At 37.8% G+C, this 19149-nt stretch overlaps 1 protein-coding gene across 1 annotated transcript; it reads left to right on the forward strand.

Annotated features, from left to right (window-relative positions):
• The first annotated feature begins 1216 nt into the window (after window positions 1-1216).
• LOC131147864 (uncharacterized) lies at window positions 1217-9972 on the forward strand. The gene is made up of 12 exons (XM_058097486.1): window positions 1217-2431; window positions 3741-3943; window positions 4038-4235; window positions 4833-4904; window positions 5718-5813; window positions 6305-6384; window positions 6544-6619; window positions 7010-7220; window positions 7496-7692; window positions 8422-8527; window positions 8793-8876; window positions 9011-9972. The coding sequence occupies exons 1-12, from the start codon at window positions 1909-1911 to the stop codon at window positions 9754-9756; spliced, it is 2592 nt and encodes an 863-aa protein (XP_057953469.1). The 5' UTR covers window positions 1217-1908; the 3' UTR covers window positions 9757-9972.
• Window positions 9973-19149: the final 9177 nt, after the last annotated feature.

The following is a 19149-nucleotide window of genomic DNA, read 5'->3' on the forward strand; positions in this document are numbered from 1 at the left end:
AGAGGTTCTGTGATGATTAATCTATTTGCCTCTTGTCTTACTGACTCTGGCAAAAGATTTTTCAATCTTTCTTCTGTTCTTGGGGTTACCCAAATCTGAGGCCAACTTAGTGCTTTTGGATTCACAACTTCGGGTTGTAATCCTCTGACTAAGTCTGCTTGATTTGTCTCGAAGAGTTGAGTGAACCTACTGACTCCCCTTCTGAGGGCTGGTAGATTCGCGAGAAATTGGTATCAGAGTAGGTGTCTTAATATCGGTATTTCTTAGGAGGAGAAATATGGTATTATGATCAGCAGAAGAGATAGAGAACAAGGGTCACTTTTCTATCAGAAGGCTTCATTAAAATCAAACATAAGATTTTATGAGAATTTAATAGAAGAAGTTTGGAGAGAAAAATACTTCAAATTAGATACTTCTAAAGCTAACTTTGAATCAGATCCTATTGTGATAGATCTAAAAAGGGTTAAGAAAGGTCTAGAATCACAACTAATAGAGATTGAAGGACAGATTAGTTTTTATCAATCTAGAATTAAGCAGTGTGAGTGACAGTTAGAGCAACTCCACAGAACCATAATGCTTTTAATATGTATGTATGATGTTTTCACGGGTTGAATTATAATAATATAATTTATAATAAGCTTTAAAAGCATAAATTTAGCAATATAATTCCAAAATCACAAACACCTTATACCGTAAATGTAATTTTAACTAGATAAAATTACATTGTAAAAAAAATTATATGCGATAATTTAGGGGTATATTTTATTTCAAACAATACATTATAGTAAATAATAAATTTATCATTTTTATTTTACAATTATACTCTCCAGTATCAAAATTTAGTGGAAAGCTGCCTGCTGATCTGGAATGCTCACTCTCGAGTTCAAACAGCAAATTCAACGGCTCGTGGCTTTCGTCGAAGGCGAAGAGAGAGAGAGAGAGAGAGAGAGGGAGGGAGAGAGAGAGAGAATGGTCGTTTCGTGACGGGGAAGATGCTCCGTCATCCATCATCTTCTTGCTCCATCAAGCATTGGTCATCAGAGTCTCAGTTTCTCCGCCAAAATCCAAAATCTCTTCCTATGCCCAGTTATGGAACCTCTCCTCCGTGACTACTTTTCACTCTCATCCCACATTCCCACTCATCCGCGCACTAAACGACACCAAATCCGTGAATTTATATTCTCTCTCTCTCCCTCTCTCCCTCTCTCCCTCTCTCTCTCTCTCTCTCTCTCTCTCTCTCTCTCTCTCTCTCTCTCTCTCTCTCCGTTTATTCTAAAATATCTGTTTTCTTTTTCTTTGGAATGTGATAAATTTTTTTATGTTTCGGTCTAATTTCCTATTCAGATGATAAAAATATTTACTGTACATGAAATCATCCTTAGCTTTGACGAGACGGCTTCATTGGCGTCCAATATCCTCAACTCTCGATCCTCATTGCTCTCTCTCTCTCTCTCTCTCTCTCTATATATATATATATATATATATATATATATATATATATAGGGCTCATTTCGTCCTTGCCCTTCATCAATTCAGGATTCAAGTGTTTGTTTAGCATGAGTCCCGAGCTCTACTCTTGTTGAATTCGTTTAAATTTCAGGGAGTTCTTCTCTGTTTTTCCCTTTTTCCGCTTTGTTTCTTGGGAAATTCGTGCTTTCCGTGTGCTCATTAATGTTCTAGATTTCGTTTTTATAATATTTAACCAATTTGGGTTGTTGGGTCTTCCATTTTGATATTAAAAAAAGAAAAAAAAAAATTTGAAGGGGGGTTTAGTGTTGGTTGAGGTTTTACTGGTTGGTGGGTTACTATTATGTTAGATGATACTGTTTTGAACTTCGTTTATGATAAGCTGTAAAAAAAAAAAAATTTCGGGTTATTGGATCTTTCATTGTGATTAAAATAAACAAAATGAAGGGTTTAGGGCTGTTTGGGGTTTTAGTGTTTCTTGTGTTACTACTGTGTGGCCATAGTCTGGGGAAGGAGTGCACAAACACTCCCACTCAGCTCTCATCCCATACTTACAGATACGCGCTCTTGACTTCAAACAATCAAACATGGAAGGATGAGATGTTTTCCTTCTACCATTTGATTCCCACTGATGACTCTGCGTGGAGTAATATGCTTCCCAGGAAGGTTTTAAGGGAAGAGGATGAATTTAAGTGGACAATGATGTACAGAACCATGAAGAATGCGCACAAGTCCAGTGACTCCCCTGGAGGGAATTTTCTCAAGGAAGTGTCATTGCACAATGTGAGGTTGGATCCGGATTCGTTGCAGGGGCGAGCTCAACAAACAAATTTGGAGTATCTGTTGTTGTTGAATGTGGATAGTTTGGTTTGGAGCTTTAGGAAAACTGCAGGGTTGCCAACAATTGGCACACCCTATGGCGGCTGGGAGGCCCCAACTGGCGAGCTTCGAGGTCATTTTGTGGGTGAGTTTAGTCTAGTTTAGTTTTTACAATCGTGTTTGCTTAATTCTGTTTTGATTCTTACATGTGCTGCATTATGAGTGTATTCTCTTTTTGAGTTCCTACGACGTATGGGCAAACATCTACTCATTGATTTCGTATGAGTGTAGGGGAATTCGAAGAATTCAAGGCATAAACAAGCTAAAATATCACATTATTCTTGCCGCCAGCCCCTCTTTGTTATGTTTTTAATTTATTGGTAAAGTAGTTCTCAGGGACTACTTTAGTTCATTCTGTTTTGAAGTTTGAACCGTGTAGGCCTTTTTTTCCCCAGGAAAGTAGGATCACCTTACTGGGTTCCTCTGCTTTTGTCCCGAGTAAAGTCTCATCAGGTGTTTAAATTGAGTGAAACTAGCAATGGAGAGTATATGCTTGATCTTCTACTTTGGTCTTAATATCTTTGGCAAGTATCCTTCATGATAAACTCAAATCTTTTTCTTTGGGGCCAACATGTTTCTTTTGAAGTATTCTTTGGTAGGAGATTATTTGGAGCATATTGATCCTTTCTACATCAGCACGACCAAACAAATGGTTCATAATTTTGAGCCTTGATGTCTTGCATTTGCAATTCAAGGTGTTCACATTTTGCATTAATTAATTAGATAATTTTGTAATCTCCCATGCCCTAAGACCCAAGTCTTAATTTGAAAACTACACAGACAAGCACTAATTCTATTCTAGTGTAATGGTCACTTGTTATTGGATTTAGTTATGAATTGCCTTTGTGTACTGGTCATTCCTTTTTACATAAGCATAACCTAACAAATGGTTCAGAATTCTGAGCCTTGATGTATTGCATTTGCAATTCAAGGTGTTCCCATTTTGCATTAATTAATTAGATAATCTTGTAACCTCACATGCCATAAGACCAAGTCTTAATCGAAAATTGCATGAACAAGAACTAATCGTATTTTAGTGTAATGGTCACTTCTCTTGTTATTGGATTTAGTTATGAATTGCCTTTGTGTACTGGTCATTCCTTTTTCAGATAGAATGTGATATAAGATGTAGAATCCATTTCTAAACCATGTAGAACTTAGTCAAGGATACTGTTAAGTTGGGCCCGAAATAGTTTGTTATGGTACTCAAGGAGAGTTTCATTGGAGCGCAATCATTGCCTTTGGATGGAATTGGATTTCCTAACATTATATATGTTGAATCCTAGATTTTTTATTTCTCAACATATGTTCTCCATCTGCCTTCAACTCTTTTTAGTTCTTCAGCTTGTAGCACACATGATTTCTGAAAAGTAATTTTTTATGGTATATTGAAGGGCATTACTTGAGCGCATCGGCTCTCATGTGGGCCAGCACTCACAATGATAGTCTTAAAGAGAAGATGTCTGCAGTGGTTTTTGCTCTTTCTGCCTGTCAGGACGAAATGGGTACTGGATATCTATCTGCTTTCCCATCTGAGCTATTCGACCGGTTTGAAGCTATAAAACCTGTCTGGGCACCATATTACACCATTCACAAGGTGAAAGCTACTCTCAAGCATTTTATGAGAAGCAATGAAGTCGTTGGTTATTTATAATTTTATGTCACTGTTTTGTTCTTGTCTACCTTAACAGATATTGGCAGGTCTTTTGGATCAATATTCATTTGCTGGCAACACTCTAGCCTTAAAAATGACAACGAGGATGGTTGAGTATTTCTGCAATCGTGTCCAGAATGTCATATCAAAATACTCTATAGAAAGACACTGGATGTCACTTAATGAAGAAACTGGTGGCATGAATGATGTCCTTTATAGGCTATACAGTATAACGGTAGGCAAATTTCATAAATGTATTTCCCACAGCCTCTTCTTCCTGCTTTTCTCCTTACTAAAACTATATGAACTATTACATGGACTCATTTGAGTTAAATACAAGCACAGATGGTCAGGTAGTTTTGTGAACCATTAGAATATGTCACTGAACGTTTGATATTAGTCACGTGTCATATATTTTGGTTTACATTTATTGAAATTTGAATTTTATTTGGAAATCTATTTGAATACACTATTATGTATGGAATATGGGCTCTAGCATATATAGTGCAAAGTCCAGATGGGTAGAAAAGACCATTGTATTCCACTACAAAAGAAAAGAAAGTCTATACTTCAACGAAGCATGAGTGCATCACCTCTGTTATATAAGTAATTCTATTAATTTTGATAATGGTGGATCCTGTTCTTTTTTTCAGTTTGAGAAATGGTGGCATGTATCAGTTTGTAAGTTATAACTCATTATTGTGGGTCACTCGTGGTTTATAAGCACCCATAGCTTCTTGTTACTGTAGTTTTACTGAATGTTTTGCAAATTCCACAATTATTTTTGTACTCCGCATTGAGAATAGCTTTTTATTTCATTGTTGCATTGCAGGGTGATCAGAAGCATATATGGTTGGCGCATCTTTTTGACAAACCATGTTTTCTAGGATTGCTTGCTGTTAAGGTGCTTGCCAATTTGTTTTTCTTCTGTATTCCTAGTCCAAATTGTCTTCTTTTTATTATTTTTTTCTGTCCATGGTGATTTTATGAGGTTTTCTTTTCCCATGGAAGCATTTGACTTAAGGGTAATTTGTTTTTCTTTCTGCCAATTATCTAGCATTTGACATGGTTCATTGTATTGATTCTACTCCCTTTATATTGAAAATTGGACCAGCTTCCTAATCCATTGATACCAACTTCCTAATCCATGGCTGTAATTGAAATTTGATATATGAAGTGTGGCTATGCTGTCCTATGTGTATGGGGAAATATAAGCCTTACAATAAGCAATTGAGATTTGTTGTTCTGGAAATTGTCATCCTCACTGTAAGAGCCTATCATATAGACAGTTGGAATTCAAAATGCAAAAATGGCTTAGCAGACAAATGTATTTTCCTGTGTTCATTCTGGAAGGTTTTAGATAGGTACAGGTGAGTCCTTTAACCTTGGGTGTAGTCATCTAGATGATTCCCTATTGTCTGTGTTCTAGTGTGGACACATATGTTGCAGTTTCTCAGGAAAAAAAAAATTTAATATGATTGTGTAATCATTAGATATGATTTCATATATTTGAATACTACATTAATCAGTGGTTTTTCCTTTGATGTGAGCTTGGATTATGACCATTGTTTTTGGGTGGAGTGATCTTTGATCTGCCATGTCTGGTTTCCTTGTTGCAATATATATAAAACTTAACTGGCTTCCTAAAACCCTAAGGAAGATTTGTTTTTTACTCATTTCTCAAAATAATTCTACAAATTTCCTTTTTTGCTTGCAGGCTGATGATTTATCTGGGTTTCATGCCAATACACATATCCCTGTGGTCATTGGATCTCAAATGCGTTATGAACTAACTGGTGATCCTCTTTATAAGGTAAAAAAACTAAAAAAGATTTATAGATCATAGAGGCTGCTGTACATTCAAAAATACCCTGTCCCTGTATGGAGTTCACTCTTCATTCATTTTAAATTCTCAAATGCATTATGATCTTACTGGTTACACCTCATAAGGTAAAAAAATTAAAAAATATTTATAGATCATAGAGGCTGCTGTACATTCAAAAATACCGTCCCTGTATGGAGTTCACTCTTCATTCATTTTAAATTCTCAAATGCATTATGAACTTACTGGTTACACCTCACAAGGTAAAAAACCTATAAAAGATTTATAGATTATAGAGGCTGCTGTACATTTAACAAGACCTTATTCTCTTGTGGAGTTCGCTCTTCCTTCATTTTGAATTAGTCTGCACTATCTTTTTTGTGTATTTTGATCTTATGGCTGTTTTAAGTCTTCATGGTCTGATTGCCATGAACTTGTGCTTTGAGAATTTGACATTGTTGTCTCATAATGTTATGTGGCAGGAAATCAGTACATACTTCATGGATGTTGTTAACTCTTCTCACAGCTTTGCAACTGGAGGGACATCATTCCATGAGTTCTGGTACTAGCACTAGGATCAAATAAAAAAATACCTTCACATTGATAATTTAGCCCTCTCCCCCACACAGGCCCAATTTGACTTAAAAAAATTGCCTTTTTTGCCATCTTCTTTGTTTTGATTGTGAATTGCTTTGATAGAGTTGCCTCAATGTATGAGCAGGACAGATCCAAAGAGGTTGGCTAACACTCTTGATACTGAGAATGAAGAATCCTGTACAACTTATAACATGCTAAAGGTATGTGGATAAGTGGATTATCTTTGAGTTCTTGAGAGAAAAGATGGAAATGATGCATTAGCTTGTCTTTTTAGTTCTTAAGGAAGAAGGTGGGAATGATACAGGTAGCTCTTCTGATGGGGATTTTTCTTATGATTCATGATTTTGAGAAACAAAGGATATCCTTTAACATGTTCTTTAATAGGAAAACTAGGAGGTTGATTTGGAATTTTCTGATCTTGGAAAAGAGTGAGGTTAATAGTTTATTTCTAAGGCTGATAGCGATCCAAATATTTTTTTTGTACTTGCTCTTAGACACAGATCATCATGATAAACCCTATAAATTTCATATCTTGAACAAAAATCTTTGCCATACTTTTCTTATCTACACATTGAATATTGACTTTGTAGGTTTCTCGTCACCTGTTTAGGTGGACCAAAGAAATCGCATATGCAGATTATTATGAACGTGCCGTGACAAATGGAGTTCTAAGCATCCAAAGAGGAAGGGAACCTGGAATAATGATCTACATGCTTCCACTGGGTCCTGGAAATTCCAAAGCCCGAAGCTACCATGGATGGGGGACACAGTTTAACTCTTTCTGGTGCTGCTATGGGACAGGTCTGAGCTGATTTTCCCTTGTTGATTATTTTTTGCATTAGAAATTTTAAAATCCTAGCAATCTTCTTCACTTTGTAATAATACCATAAGTTATTCATATGCAGTGATTGTTCTCTCTCATTAACTTGTGATTTTGAGCAAATTGACTAAACTCAGCTAGCCTGATAGGCTGCTATTCCACATGTCTATAATGGACCTACTGGATGTTCTTGATTTTATTTCATCATGTGCCTGCTAATTCCATTTGAGAGTAAGCTTTTGTTTTGTCTTTCTAGCAATTGAATCCTTCTCAAAGTTAGGAGACTCAATATACTTTGAAGAGGAAGGAAAACAGCCAGCACTTTACATCACCCAGTACATATCAAGCTCTCTTGATTGGGAATCAGGAAAGATTGTGCTAAATCAACAAGTCGATCCTGTTGTTTCATGGGAGCCTTTCCTACGAGTGAACTTTACAATTTCTTCGAAAGAGGTACTGTCTGTTCTATTTTTTGAGCCAAAAAAGTTTTTTTTTTTTCACTTTCTTTTATTGATTTTGATTATTTTTGCATAGTTGTTCTTTATGTCATTACTTCCTGCACTCTATAGCTCCAAAGTGCTCAAAACAATGATGTAAAACTACTCCCCTTAAATTTGTCTCAGCTCCTTCCAATTTGAGTTCGTTCATGGAATAGAGCTGCCCTTTTCAGTTAAGGCTAGTTGGTTGTGCGGATTTCAAAATTCACCATCTAGAAGTTTATACTACAGTTTAGCGTAAGAAGATTGTTGCATTATTGCCATTAGGTTGTGCATCCTCCAGTTTGAAGGAAACTATCCTTCTTCGGAGGCTGTTTTGTAGGATCCAGGCTGTTCTTTAAGTATCATTAATCTTGTACATTGCCAAACATTTCCTGCATCATCCCTAGTTAAATTTTTTAAAAAAGCTTTTTATTGTTCATGTTAAATTTTTGGAGGGTGGGATTTGAAAAATGAACTTGATCAAATTAGGTGGAATCTTAAAATGGTCAATGTCCACTACTCCAGTCCAACCTTAGTATTTAATTTGTAGGATACAAAGTTTTCTTTAGTTTTTTCTCTTAGTCATTGGCAATGAAAATTATCATTCAGCCTGAGGAACTCTTAGTTTATTTCCTTTCTTGAGTTCTAAGGCTGGATGCAGCACATACAGTGATTGATGTTGATCAGTGTGCAACTTGTACAGGGGGCAGGTCAATCATCTGCCTTGCAATTGCGAGTACCCACTTGGTCATCTTCAAATGGTGCCAAGGCTGTATTGAATGGTCAGAATTTGCAGCTACCACCTCCAGGTGCTCAATTCAACCATAATGACCACATCTTCGTGTCTTTTTCCTTTTCACTACTTTCCATGTTTTATCCTAATTCTGGTACATTGTCATTTATTATTTTTGTCTTGATTTCGTGTAATTTTTTTCCTAAAGGAGGCAAGTCATGGTAACTACATTTACTTCGTTCAGAGTAGCTGTTCACTTTGGTTTTAACTACTGCATCTTGCTGCAAAGTATGAGTCAGCTTCCCTGAACCAAATTAACTCTCTTATCATCCCCATTGCAGGTAATTTCCATTCTGTCTCTGTAAGCCCTGGTAGCAAATTGAACCTGGAGCTGCCCATGAGCCTAAGAACGGAGCCCATTAAAGGTATCTTCATGGGATACTTTCTAAATAGAATTTTAAAATCTTGACATATGGTATTTTTGGAACATGCATATAACAAAAAGCAAAAACTTTTTCTACGGTGACATGACTAATAAACTATTGCAACTGAAATTCAGATGATCGGCCTGACCACGCTTCTCTTCAAGCCATACTTTATGGCCCCTACCTTCTTGTGGGTCTGTCCTCCGGTGACTTGGACATCAAAACTGAGTCAGCTGCAATTTCACAATGGACAGTTTCGGTTCCATACAGTCAGAATTCTCAGCTTGTTTCACTCTCCCAGAAAGTGGGGAGCACATCTTTTAGTTTCACAAATTCAAACCAATCAATTACTATGGAGAATTTTCCAGCAGCTGGCACTGATGCAGCAGTGCATGCTACTTTCAGGCTCATTGTGTTGGACAGAAAATACAAAAGATATTCAAACCCAAAAGATGCTATTGGAAAATCAGTGATGTTGGAACCATTTAATTTTCCAGGAATGGTTGTAGTTGAACAAGGAGAAAATGGAGATGTTACAGTTGCAAATTTTGATAGTAGCAAGAACAATTCTGCTTTCCGTTTGGTTGCTGGGTTGGACGGGAAGAACGAAACTGTTTCGCTGGAGTCAGAAAGGCAGAATGGATGTTTTGTGTACAGTGGTATAGACTATAAGTCCGGTCTGAACCTTAAGCTCAGCTGCAATTCTGAGTCAACCGACGATGGTTTTAAGGAGGCAACTAGCTTTGTGTTGAATGGGGGAATAAGCCAGTATCATCCTATCAGCTTTGTGGCAAATGGGGGAAAGAGGAATTTTCTTCTGCAGCCATTATTTAGCTTGAGGGATGAGTCTTATGTTGTGTATTTCAATATTCAACCTTAAAACACCTACTGTGGGGAAGTTAGAAGACCAGAATAATATATTAACTGTACAATAAGGTTTTCTTTCTCATTTTGCTTTAATAAAGGTAGCCCTTTCAATGTAAGTTCCTCGTAGCTTTGCATTGTGCACAATGCTTGTGGGGCTATGGCCTTAGTTGGTGTACGAAAATAGTGTATGTTCCTCCAACTGAGCTAGAAATGTATTGATTTTTCAAAACTGATTTTACAGGAGCATGGGCTTGGGGAAATAGCTGTATGTCAAGTTTGAACAAAAGACTTGGGAAAATAGCTGTATGTCAAGTTTGAACACAAGACTTGGAAAAATTGCTGTATGTCAAGTTTGAACACAAATTTACAAAGGATTAGTCTACTGATTTTGTGTACTAAAAATGACTCATTGTGAGGGCTGTCTGGGCTGAGGGAAGCTGTTTACATCCCGAGGATGGGACATTGAGTGAAAGTTTGGCCTATTCAACCCAACTATAATAAGAACAAAATGTAGAAATTTTAAGTTTCTAATTTTGACACTTACTATCCTTTTTCAATCTCCAAAAAGATTTGTTTTCGCTAGTTGACTGTTCCTGTATTAAATCACTAAAATCATAAGTTCCCCCTTATATATATATATATATATATATATATATTTCTCTTGATATGACTTTGCATTTCTTACTAGAATAATTTGTAACATATTATTGTTAACCTTTTTCAGTAATTTGGCATATTGATGATTATGACTGGATTATTTTTTCCAAGTAAATTTTATTTTTATTTTTTTAAAAAAAATAAAAATATAAAGATTATATATCTGCATCCTTCTCGCATCAGTGCAAATGCTTTTACTTATTTTTAAAAATTATAAAATAAGTATGTGTAAGAATTAGAAATGTCAGTCTTTGATATCAATCCAAATGCTTATATCTATTTAATATACATCCAACCTTCTTTTAGCAGGAAGAATTGATTTGCTTTGTTGCTGGAGATGTGCATGAAATGCCAATAACTGGCCTTGTATGGCAAAAATGAGCAAAATGACTTGGGATCCCCGAGTCGCCTTTGGGAACCTCCTTGACTAAGGTGGTTGTGCAAGAGCTTTGAGCAAGTCAGTTTTGTTAAGATGAACCTCTTCTGGTCGTCCAAGTTAATTTTTCGTTTTGGTTCTCTGGAGATTTGAGCACTACTAAGGAAACCAAGGGCCTCTCAGTACTATGTTCCTAGTTTTCGCATTGCGCCCAAAAGCCCTTCCTTGTAACTTTACCTTGTCTTGGATTGAAAGTTGTTTCTTTTCAGGTACCTCCACTCAATGGCATAATACAATGAGAAATTCTCATGGGTTCCTCAGCTGAGGCTTTAATTTGTGGCCCTTTCTGTTGCATGCAAGTTTTTTTTTTTCTCAGCTACACCTCCTTGGCTTTTTTTTGGCTAAGATTTTTCTCATCTGCACTCAACTTCATGTTTTGCCTTTTGGTGCTTTTAAGCAAGTGGGTTTTACTAAGTTGCATTTCTTTGGCCACCTTAGCTAGTCTTTATCCCATTTTTACCCTCTAGAGCTTTGAGTAGGTTAATTTGGTGGAGTTTGTACCTCTTTTGGTCTTTCAGATTGAGGTTTTTTTCATGTTGGCCTTCAAGAGAATAAAGAAATCTACCTGTCCATACAAATAGTTTTCCTCTGCCCTAACATGTTAGCTTAGTGTCACATCTGATCTTTATCAGGACACTTGCCTTTCTCAGCAAACCCTTGGGCGAAGAGTTTGTCCCGCCCAAACGTAACACGTTCTACTAGCATACATACAGATATTACCATAATACCTTATTCTGCCTATCGTTATCCTATAATTCTTAACTGTTCATGTTCTTAACTCAACCATTTCATAGCATTTCACTTTACGTGGCTCATTCCATTTCACATTGTTCGCATTTCATATTTCCTTATAATTCTCATTGTCTTTTAATTACAACAGCTCCCTTTTGGCTGTTATTTCTACAACTCCCTTTTGGTTGTCATGGGCATAATCTACAGCACCCTTTTGGCTGTCATAAACATGATCCCCAACTCCTTTTTGGCTATCATAAACATGATCCACCACTCCCTTTTAGCTGTCATAAACATGATTTACATTAACAAACACATGCAACATATTCCATATAACATTTCATTTTAGTACATTTCCTGCATAACATGCATCTCCTATATATAACATGGTCCCATACAAGGTTCAATTTACTCATCAAGAACCATACCTACTGGGACATCCTAGACTAGGATGTGTAATCATTTACCAATTAGGGGCCTTGGGCACAGGGGCAGTGGAGGTCAGAGACAAAGAATGGGAAATCAGGCTGAACAGAGTAATCCATCATGCCTTCATTGTTCAAGGTGTTATCAAAGACATTCAGGGGAATGTCGAGTTGGAAAGGATGTGTAACGACCCGAAGAATTAATGATATTTAAATAATAAAAGAAAAGGAAATGGATACCGAAAATAGAAGGAGGAAGTCGACTTCGTCGACGACATTGCACTTTGAAAGGAATAACCAAGGGAATCATCAGGGCTTCGTTGACGAATACAGGGGATTTGTCGACGAGGGTATAAGAGAATTCGTCGACGAAGGCTGAATTTCGTTGACGAGGAAATACCAATAGAGTTTTGAGCCGACTGAATTTCGTCGACGAATGACGTGGCTCATCGATGAATCCATTTGTATAAATATCAAAAATCCGGATTTTTACTTCAAGATTAAGCAACCATTCACTCTCTCTCTCTCTCTCCTCCCTTCGATTTTCTCTCTCTTTCTCTCTTCGATTTTGGGCCGAATTTATGCCAGATCAACAATCCGAAGTCACCACAACGCTCCTGGGGGAGTTCTCTCCAAATCTGCCGGAGCGAATCATTGGTGAAAGCAAGTTGGAAACCATCCCAAATCGAGGGTAAGGCTTTCTACTCAATATTTGGATTTTTGACAGTTGTAGAAAGTGTTATACGCGTAGAAATACTAAATTTTAGTTCTGGAGAATGTAGTTTCCAGGGTGTTGAGTAGGGAACCCTACAGGTGCAGGACAGATTTTCTTAGGGGCTTTTCAAGAATTAGGTAAAGGGATAAACTAAGCTAGTTCTTTTTAAGAAAATGTATGTATATATAGCATTTGATTTCAGGAAAGTAAATATGTTCATATATATATGATTTATATTTGAGAAAACACTATTGAAAATGATGGTATGTTGATATGAAAAACCTGTTTAGTGTGGCATGAGTAGAAATTCTTATGAAATGCTGCTTTCTAGAAATGTGATTATAATACGGATTTTTATAATGGAAAACCGGTGTACAGGCTGAGATTTTATATGTTTTTCCGGCGTACAGGCCGTGCTATGGATGTGATTTGCCAGCGTATGGGCTGTTCTATGATATGATTTTCCGGCGTACGGCTCGTGCTATGGATGTGATTTGCCAGCATATGGGTTGTGCTATGATATAATTTGTAGGTGTACAGGCCAAGTTATGGATGTGATTTGCCAGCGTACGGGCTATGCTATGATTTACCGGTGTACGGGCTGAGCTATGATAAAATGTGCAATACCGGCATACGGGCCGATGATTTTCATGATATACGTATATATGCAAAATGATATGATTGATCTGATAATTAATGATATGGGATATCCATGTATCATAGTTTCAATATATGTTATATGATGTCAGAACCTGGTTGGCTTGGTCTAGGCTAGCACTTGCACGGTACCGTTGCTATGTGTCCATGGTCTTTGTGATCATGATATTTGTGTTAACGTCGCTGTACGGAGTGGTGTGAGATTGGATGGTCGATGTGGTTTTTAAGAAGTGTGTGAGCGCCCCTGGTGTACGGAGCAGGTCTGGAAGACCCATCAGACTTACAGACTATTTTTTTGGCTTGGCAGTAGTCGGCCAACCATTGTCAGGTCCTGCATTCAGGCCACACAATCCAGTCATGTGGGGGTAATATATGACAACAGCTAGCTAACCTACCAGGAATGTTTTTGTGATATTATTATTATATGAGATGAAATATGATTATGAAAATGCAGTATGTTCTGCCATGTTATGATGATATATATATGTTTTCCCAGATATGATATAATAGTTGTTAAATATGTTTTTATACAATATATGTACAACACGGAATACTCATGTTGCCTCACACTAGTATTAGTTTATTTTCCTTACTGAGAGGTGTCTCACTCCAAAATTTTATAAACTTTTCAGAAGCCCCTGATAGGAGAGCGGGAAAAGACCCGTTGATTTAGAGCTGTTTATCTACCTTCTTTGAAGGGAAAGTTTTAGTAGGGACAGTTGGATTTTGGGGAAGTGTCCCTAGATTTTGTCTTTGGGATGTATATACTGAAATACAGTGGATATAGTGACTCTCGTATTTGTAGTAATGTGATGGATGTTTTCGTATTTATTATATTGTGATTTATGTTTCCTATTACATAGGCTTCCGTGATGTGTTTCTAATGTATCCCTGGTACCCATGGGGTCCTGGTTGATTGTGAGCTGCTGAGCTGGAATTTGTGATATTGATTTTATTATATTTACAAAAAAAAATGTGAAAATTAAGCAGGTCGTCGCAGGATGTCTGTTACTGGTGCAGTAGACTCGATCACATCGCACGAACCTGTTTAGCGTAACTTAAATACACCTGCAAAAGACCAGTTCCGGGGAACATCCAGGCACCCCCGTGGTAGTTTGAGTCTATAAGTTTTGAGCTTAATATAGCTACCACTATAATCTGATACAATCCTTCTTAGATAGGTCTTACTTTTTTTACCTAGGCTCTATAGAAACAAAGTTTGATCTCCTCAAGGCCAGTTCCATTGTACCAAAGTCTATTAGCTTAACCTTTGACTTACAAAGTTTCTTACGGCTTTTTACTGATATGGTGTTGCTTTGTTTGTGCTTCTTCTCTAACTTTTTTTAGGAGATCTAGCTCTACCATGATCCTACCATTGTTTGTTTACATCAAAGACCTAAGCTACATAGGTTTATGCTTTGATTTTTGCAGGCACAAAAGTTTCTATCCCAAGGGCTATTCTAGACGAGCTTTCTCCCATAGAAGCTCACCAACACATCATCCATGAGCTTTCTTCATTTAACCCACATAGATTTGTATTTCATGCTCTCTATTTGACCAATTTGCTGGTGGTATCCCCTAGATGAGTATTTGAACTATGTTCCTAAAATATTTTTAAAAATTCTTGAACTCCTTATCAAATTACTTTTTGTGTGATACTAGAGGTAATATGTACATTTTTCTTTCCCCCAAAACTAGTAGCGGAATATTTATTAGTAGCAGGAGGGATACAGAACTTTACACAAGAGTATCTGCAATTGATACAAAAGAAAAAACAAGAGACCCTAATAGATGTTACTCTTGTCTAACATCAAGTGCAGCCTATCTCATGCCCACTCCCAGATTTTTGGATCCTTCAGCATATAAGCAAGAATTTCTCCAACTCCATGTGAATTGTGAGGTATTGTGTACTTACAAACCACAAACTTTAAAAACAACTATTTGGCCAGATTTGGTAATCTTCTCTGTATACCAGCTAAAGCTTACATTTCTACCCATTTTATTAGATAATCGATCACTACTAAAAGATATGAATTTCCCTTATCCAGTGGCCAAGGGAGGGGCAAGTCTACGGGTCTTCTCAATTGGAGGATCCTCTATATGGATAATACACATTCCAATTGACCGAGCCTAATTATAATTGTTTTGTTCTGAAGCAAAGATATCCACAAGGGCAGTTCGTCCTATTCAGATATTCACAACCAAGAAGTACCGGATTCTCTTTCAGATAGGCCCTAAAAGGAGAAGGAAAGATGGAATGCCAACAGGCGTCTATTATTGAATTCACCTGAACCCCCCGTTGGGCAAATGGCCAAGGGCTTATCAACAGAGAAGAAAGCAAAAAAGAAAGAACTTTACAAGAGGAAGTGAATTTCACTTGGTGTACCTTGCTTACAACTTGGAGATGTATATATATAGTTATACAAGAGAGTGAGGTTATCCTAACATTCTGGTGTGGGACTAAAAATATACACTATGTTCAATACTCCCCCTCAAGTTGGAACGAAGATATTGACAAGTTGAAGCTTGGAGATAGTAGTTTGTAATAAACCTGAGCCAACAGACTTGGTGAATACATCAGCAACCTGGCCTTTGGAGGAGATAAAGTGGGGAGAGATAATCCCAAAACGAACTTTTTCCCTGATCAAGTGAATGTCCACCTCAATATGCTTGGTCCTCTCATGCAGTACTGAATTATAATAGAGAGATATAGCATACTTGTTGTCACAAAACAACAAAGAAGAGTCTATCACAAGAAATCCAATCTCAGAAAAGAGAGAGCGTAGCCATAGAATCTCACAGGTACCTTGTGCCATAGCTCGATACTCAGCCTCGTAGAAGAACATGAAACCACCGCCTGCTTTTTACTCTTCCAAGAAAGAATATGATCACCCTTGAAAGTACAAATACTTGAGGTAGATTGTCTGTTAGTTTTGGACCCAGCATAGTCAGCATCAACAAACATGAAAAGACCTGGTTATATTCCAAACGAATAGAACAATCCCAGTCCAGGTGAGGTCTTCACATACCTAAGATGTGATAGACAACATCAAGATGTGAAGTCTAGGAAGAATGCATGAACTGACTTACTAGGCTCACTGTATAGGGCAAATTAGGCCAAGTGTTGGTCAAGTAGATTAGGCGACCAAAAAGTCTCCGATACACTGAAGGGTTTGTCAATAGATCACTAGACTCTATAGAAAGAGAGATATTCATATGTAGGGGCGTAGAAGTAGGCCGACATCCTAACATACTAGTGTCTATAAGGAGATCAAGGGCATATTTTCGCTGAGAGAGGGAAATGCCCTTGCGGGAGCGTGTTGACTCAATGCCCAAGAAATACTTAAGAGTTCTCAGATCCATGATGCCAAATGTGTCTCCCAAGTCCTTTCTAATCTGAGAAATTCTAGACAAGTCATTACCTATAACAATAATATTATCCACATAGACAAAGATAATAGTGCAATGACAATGGGAGAGACACCTAATAAAGCAAGTGTGGTCTGACTGGCGCTGAATAAATCCCATAGAGAGAACCACATCACTGAATTTTTAATCCATGCACAAGGTGATTGCTTAAGCCCATATAAGGACTTGCGCAATTTACACACTTTGCCAGAATACTCCCCTTGAGTAGAAAAACCGAGAAGGGGATCCATGTAAATAGTATCAGTAAGATCACCATTCAAAAGGCATTCTTGACATCAAGTTGGTATAAAGGCCAAGTGAAAGAAGCTTCCAAAGATATCAGGAGGTGAACAGTAATGAGCTTCGCCACAGGAGCACACATAGCATGAAATTCCTGACCTAGAATCTGCGTAAAACCCTTAGCCACCAAGCGGGCTTTATACCTGTCAACAGTACCATCTACAAGGGCTTAACTGTGAACACCCACTTACAGTCCACCGTGCGTGCACCTAAAGGAAAGGGAACAAGATCCGAAGTATGTTGCTGATGTAGAGCGTCCATCTCAGTACCGCGTGGCGACAACCCATTTGGGATCCTGAAGGGCCTTATGAACTGAGCAAGGTACGATAATAGCATCAACCTGTCCTAAAAAGGCTTGATAACTCAATTAATATCCTGATAAGAAAGATATTAGGAGATAGGGTGGTCAGTAGAATAGGTTAAAGAAAGTCTATCAGGAGCTCGACTGGTTCGAGAAGGATACCGTGAGGAGGGAGCAGGGGGATCAAGGACTATAGGAGACATACCTGAGCTCAGTGAAGATGCTAGCAGAGGCTCCAAAGGGCGCGGTCGGTGAGTGTAAACTTGTGGAATGAGAGAGATTTAGTCCTGCCCAGTGGGGATAGAGGTAGGAGGCTCAGAAGATGAAAATGACACCGGAGAGGAGGGCATTGATACAGATGGGAGAAAGATAGGCTCGGGTCAAGGATAAGTGTAGACTCATGGAACGTGACATCGAAAGAGTGATAAGTGTACCTGTAAGAACCCAATTCGTAATAATGGATTAAATTGATTAAGAGAGGGGTAAAAAGGAAATTGTACAGACTTCGTCAACGAGGCCATCATTCGTCGACGAAGGCTAGTGGCTCCTCGTTGACGAAATTCAAAGGCTTGTCAATGAGAGAATGCCGAGAAGTTCGAAAAAGTGGAAATATTCGGCTCATCGATGAGGCCACCGTCTCGTCGACGAAGGTAATGGCGGACTCGTCGATGAGGAGGCCAATTCGTCGACGAATCCATCCGAGTCAAAGGGCTATAAATATCCAAAAGAGGTTCTTCCAAGCTAAGTTAGCTTAATATATTCACTCTCTCTCTAGAACTCGAAGCTCTCTCTCTCTCTCTCTCTCTCTCTCTCTCTCTATCTCTCTTGATTTCTTCGCCGTTTGTCACTTGATTCGTAAATTGGATGTTACTGCGAGGATTAAGGAAGGATTCTCTATGTTTTTAGCGGATCAGAACCTCATTTCGAGCAGTTTTGGGTTTCAAGCCAAAATTGAGGTAAGGCTTGGTTTTTGTTTCTGTTTCAAAATATGTATAGTAGTAAGGATTGTAAGCATGTATCATACTGTGATTTGTAGGTTTTGGAGTCTCGGTTCGTAGTTTTGGGGACCGTAGAGTTCTTAGTTGGAATTCAGGTTAAGGTAAGGGGATTCAGTTTATATCAGTTACTTTTCGAAATTAGGATCGGTAAGCTTGTAGGCTACGATCATATGTATGTTTTGGTATCTTATTTGGGGAAATCTATCGGGTGAAATACGAGGTTTTCAGGTTATAGTTTTTGGAAAAATTTGGGGATTTCAGGTATCATCTCTACTTTGTTTGGAAAACCGTTTGTTTTGTTTAAACTGTATTATTGAGATGACTGTTACCCATATTTGTATAAACTGTATACTTGAATTGGAAAATGATATGATTTTCTGTAAACTAAATAAGTGTGGAATGTATGGTTGTTTGTAATTGTTCCAGGTATTTTGTAAAACAGCTATGTGGCGGCTAATTACCGTACGCTGATATGTATAGGAGTGTGAGCTCCAAAATGATTCTAGGTTTTGTGAAATCGGCTAGTGGTAGCTAATTATCGTACGCCGAAACAGCTATGTGGCTGCTAATTACCGTACACTCCACCATGTACCGGTGTGAAAATCGTGGGCGAGAGTGTCCGGCTCTATATCCGAGGGTGTGAAATATCACTATGTATCCCGACTAGTCACTGAGGGGTGTGAGCTACACTGTATTGGCAATGTAATCATTGTGAAGTTTCAGGTTTCATGAAGTAGTTGCATATTAGCAATGTAATCACTGTGAAGCTTCGGGTTC

Source organism: Malania oleifera, chromosome 2, assembly GCF_029873635.1.
Source record: "Malania oleifera isolate guangnan ecotype guangnan chromosome 2, ASM2987363v1, whole genome shotgun sequence".
NCBI classification, from domain to species: Eukaryota; Viridiplantae; Streptophyta; class Magnoliopsida; order Santalales; family Ximeniaceae; genus Malania; species Malania oleifera.

Excerpts from the sequence above, each read along its gene's own strand:
- LOC131147864 (XM_058097486.1), top strand. The coding sequence starts at position 1,909 with ATGAAGGGTTTAGGGCTGTTTGGGGTTTTAGTGTTTCTTGTGTTACTA. Across the intron at positions 3,944-4,037 it reads CATATTACACCATTCACAAG|ATATTGGCAGGTCTTTTGGA; the intron begins GTGAAAGCTACT and ends CTACCTTAACAG. Across the intron at positions 6,385-6,543 it reads ACATCATTCCATGAGTTCTG|GACAGATCCAAAGAGGTTGG; the intron begins GTACTAGCACTA and ends ATGTATGAGCAG.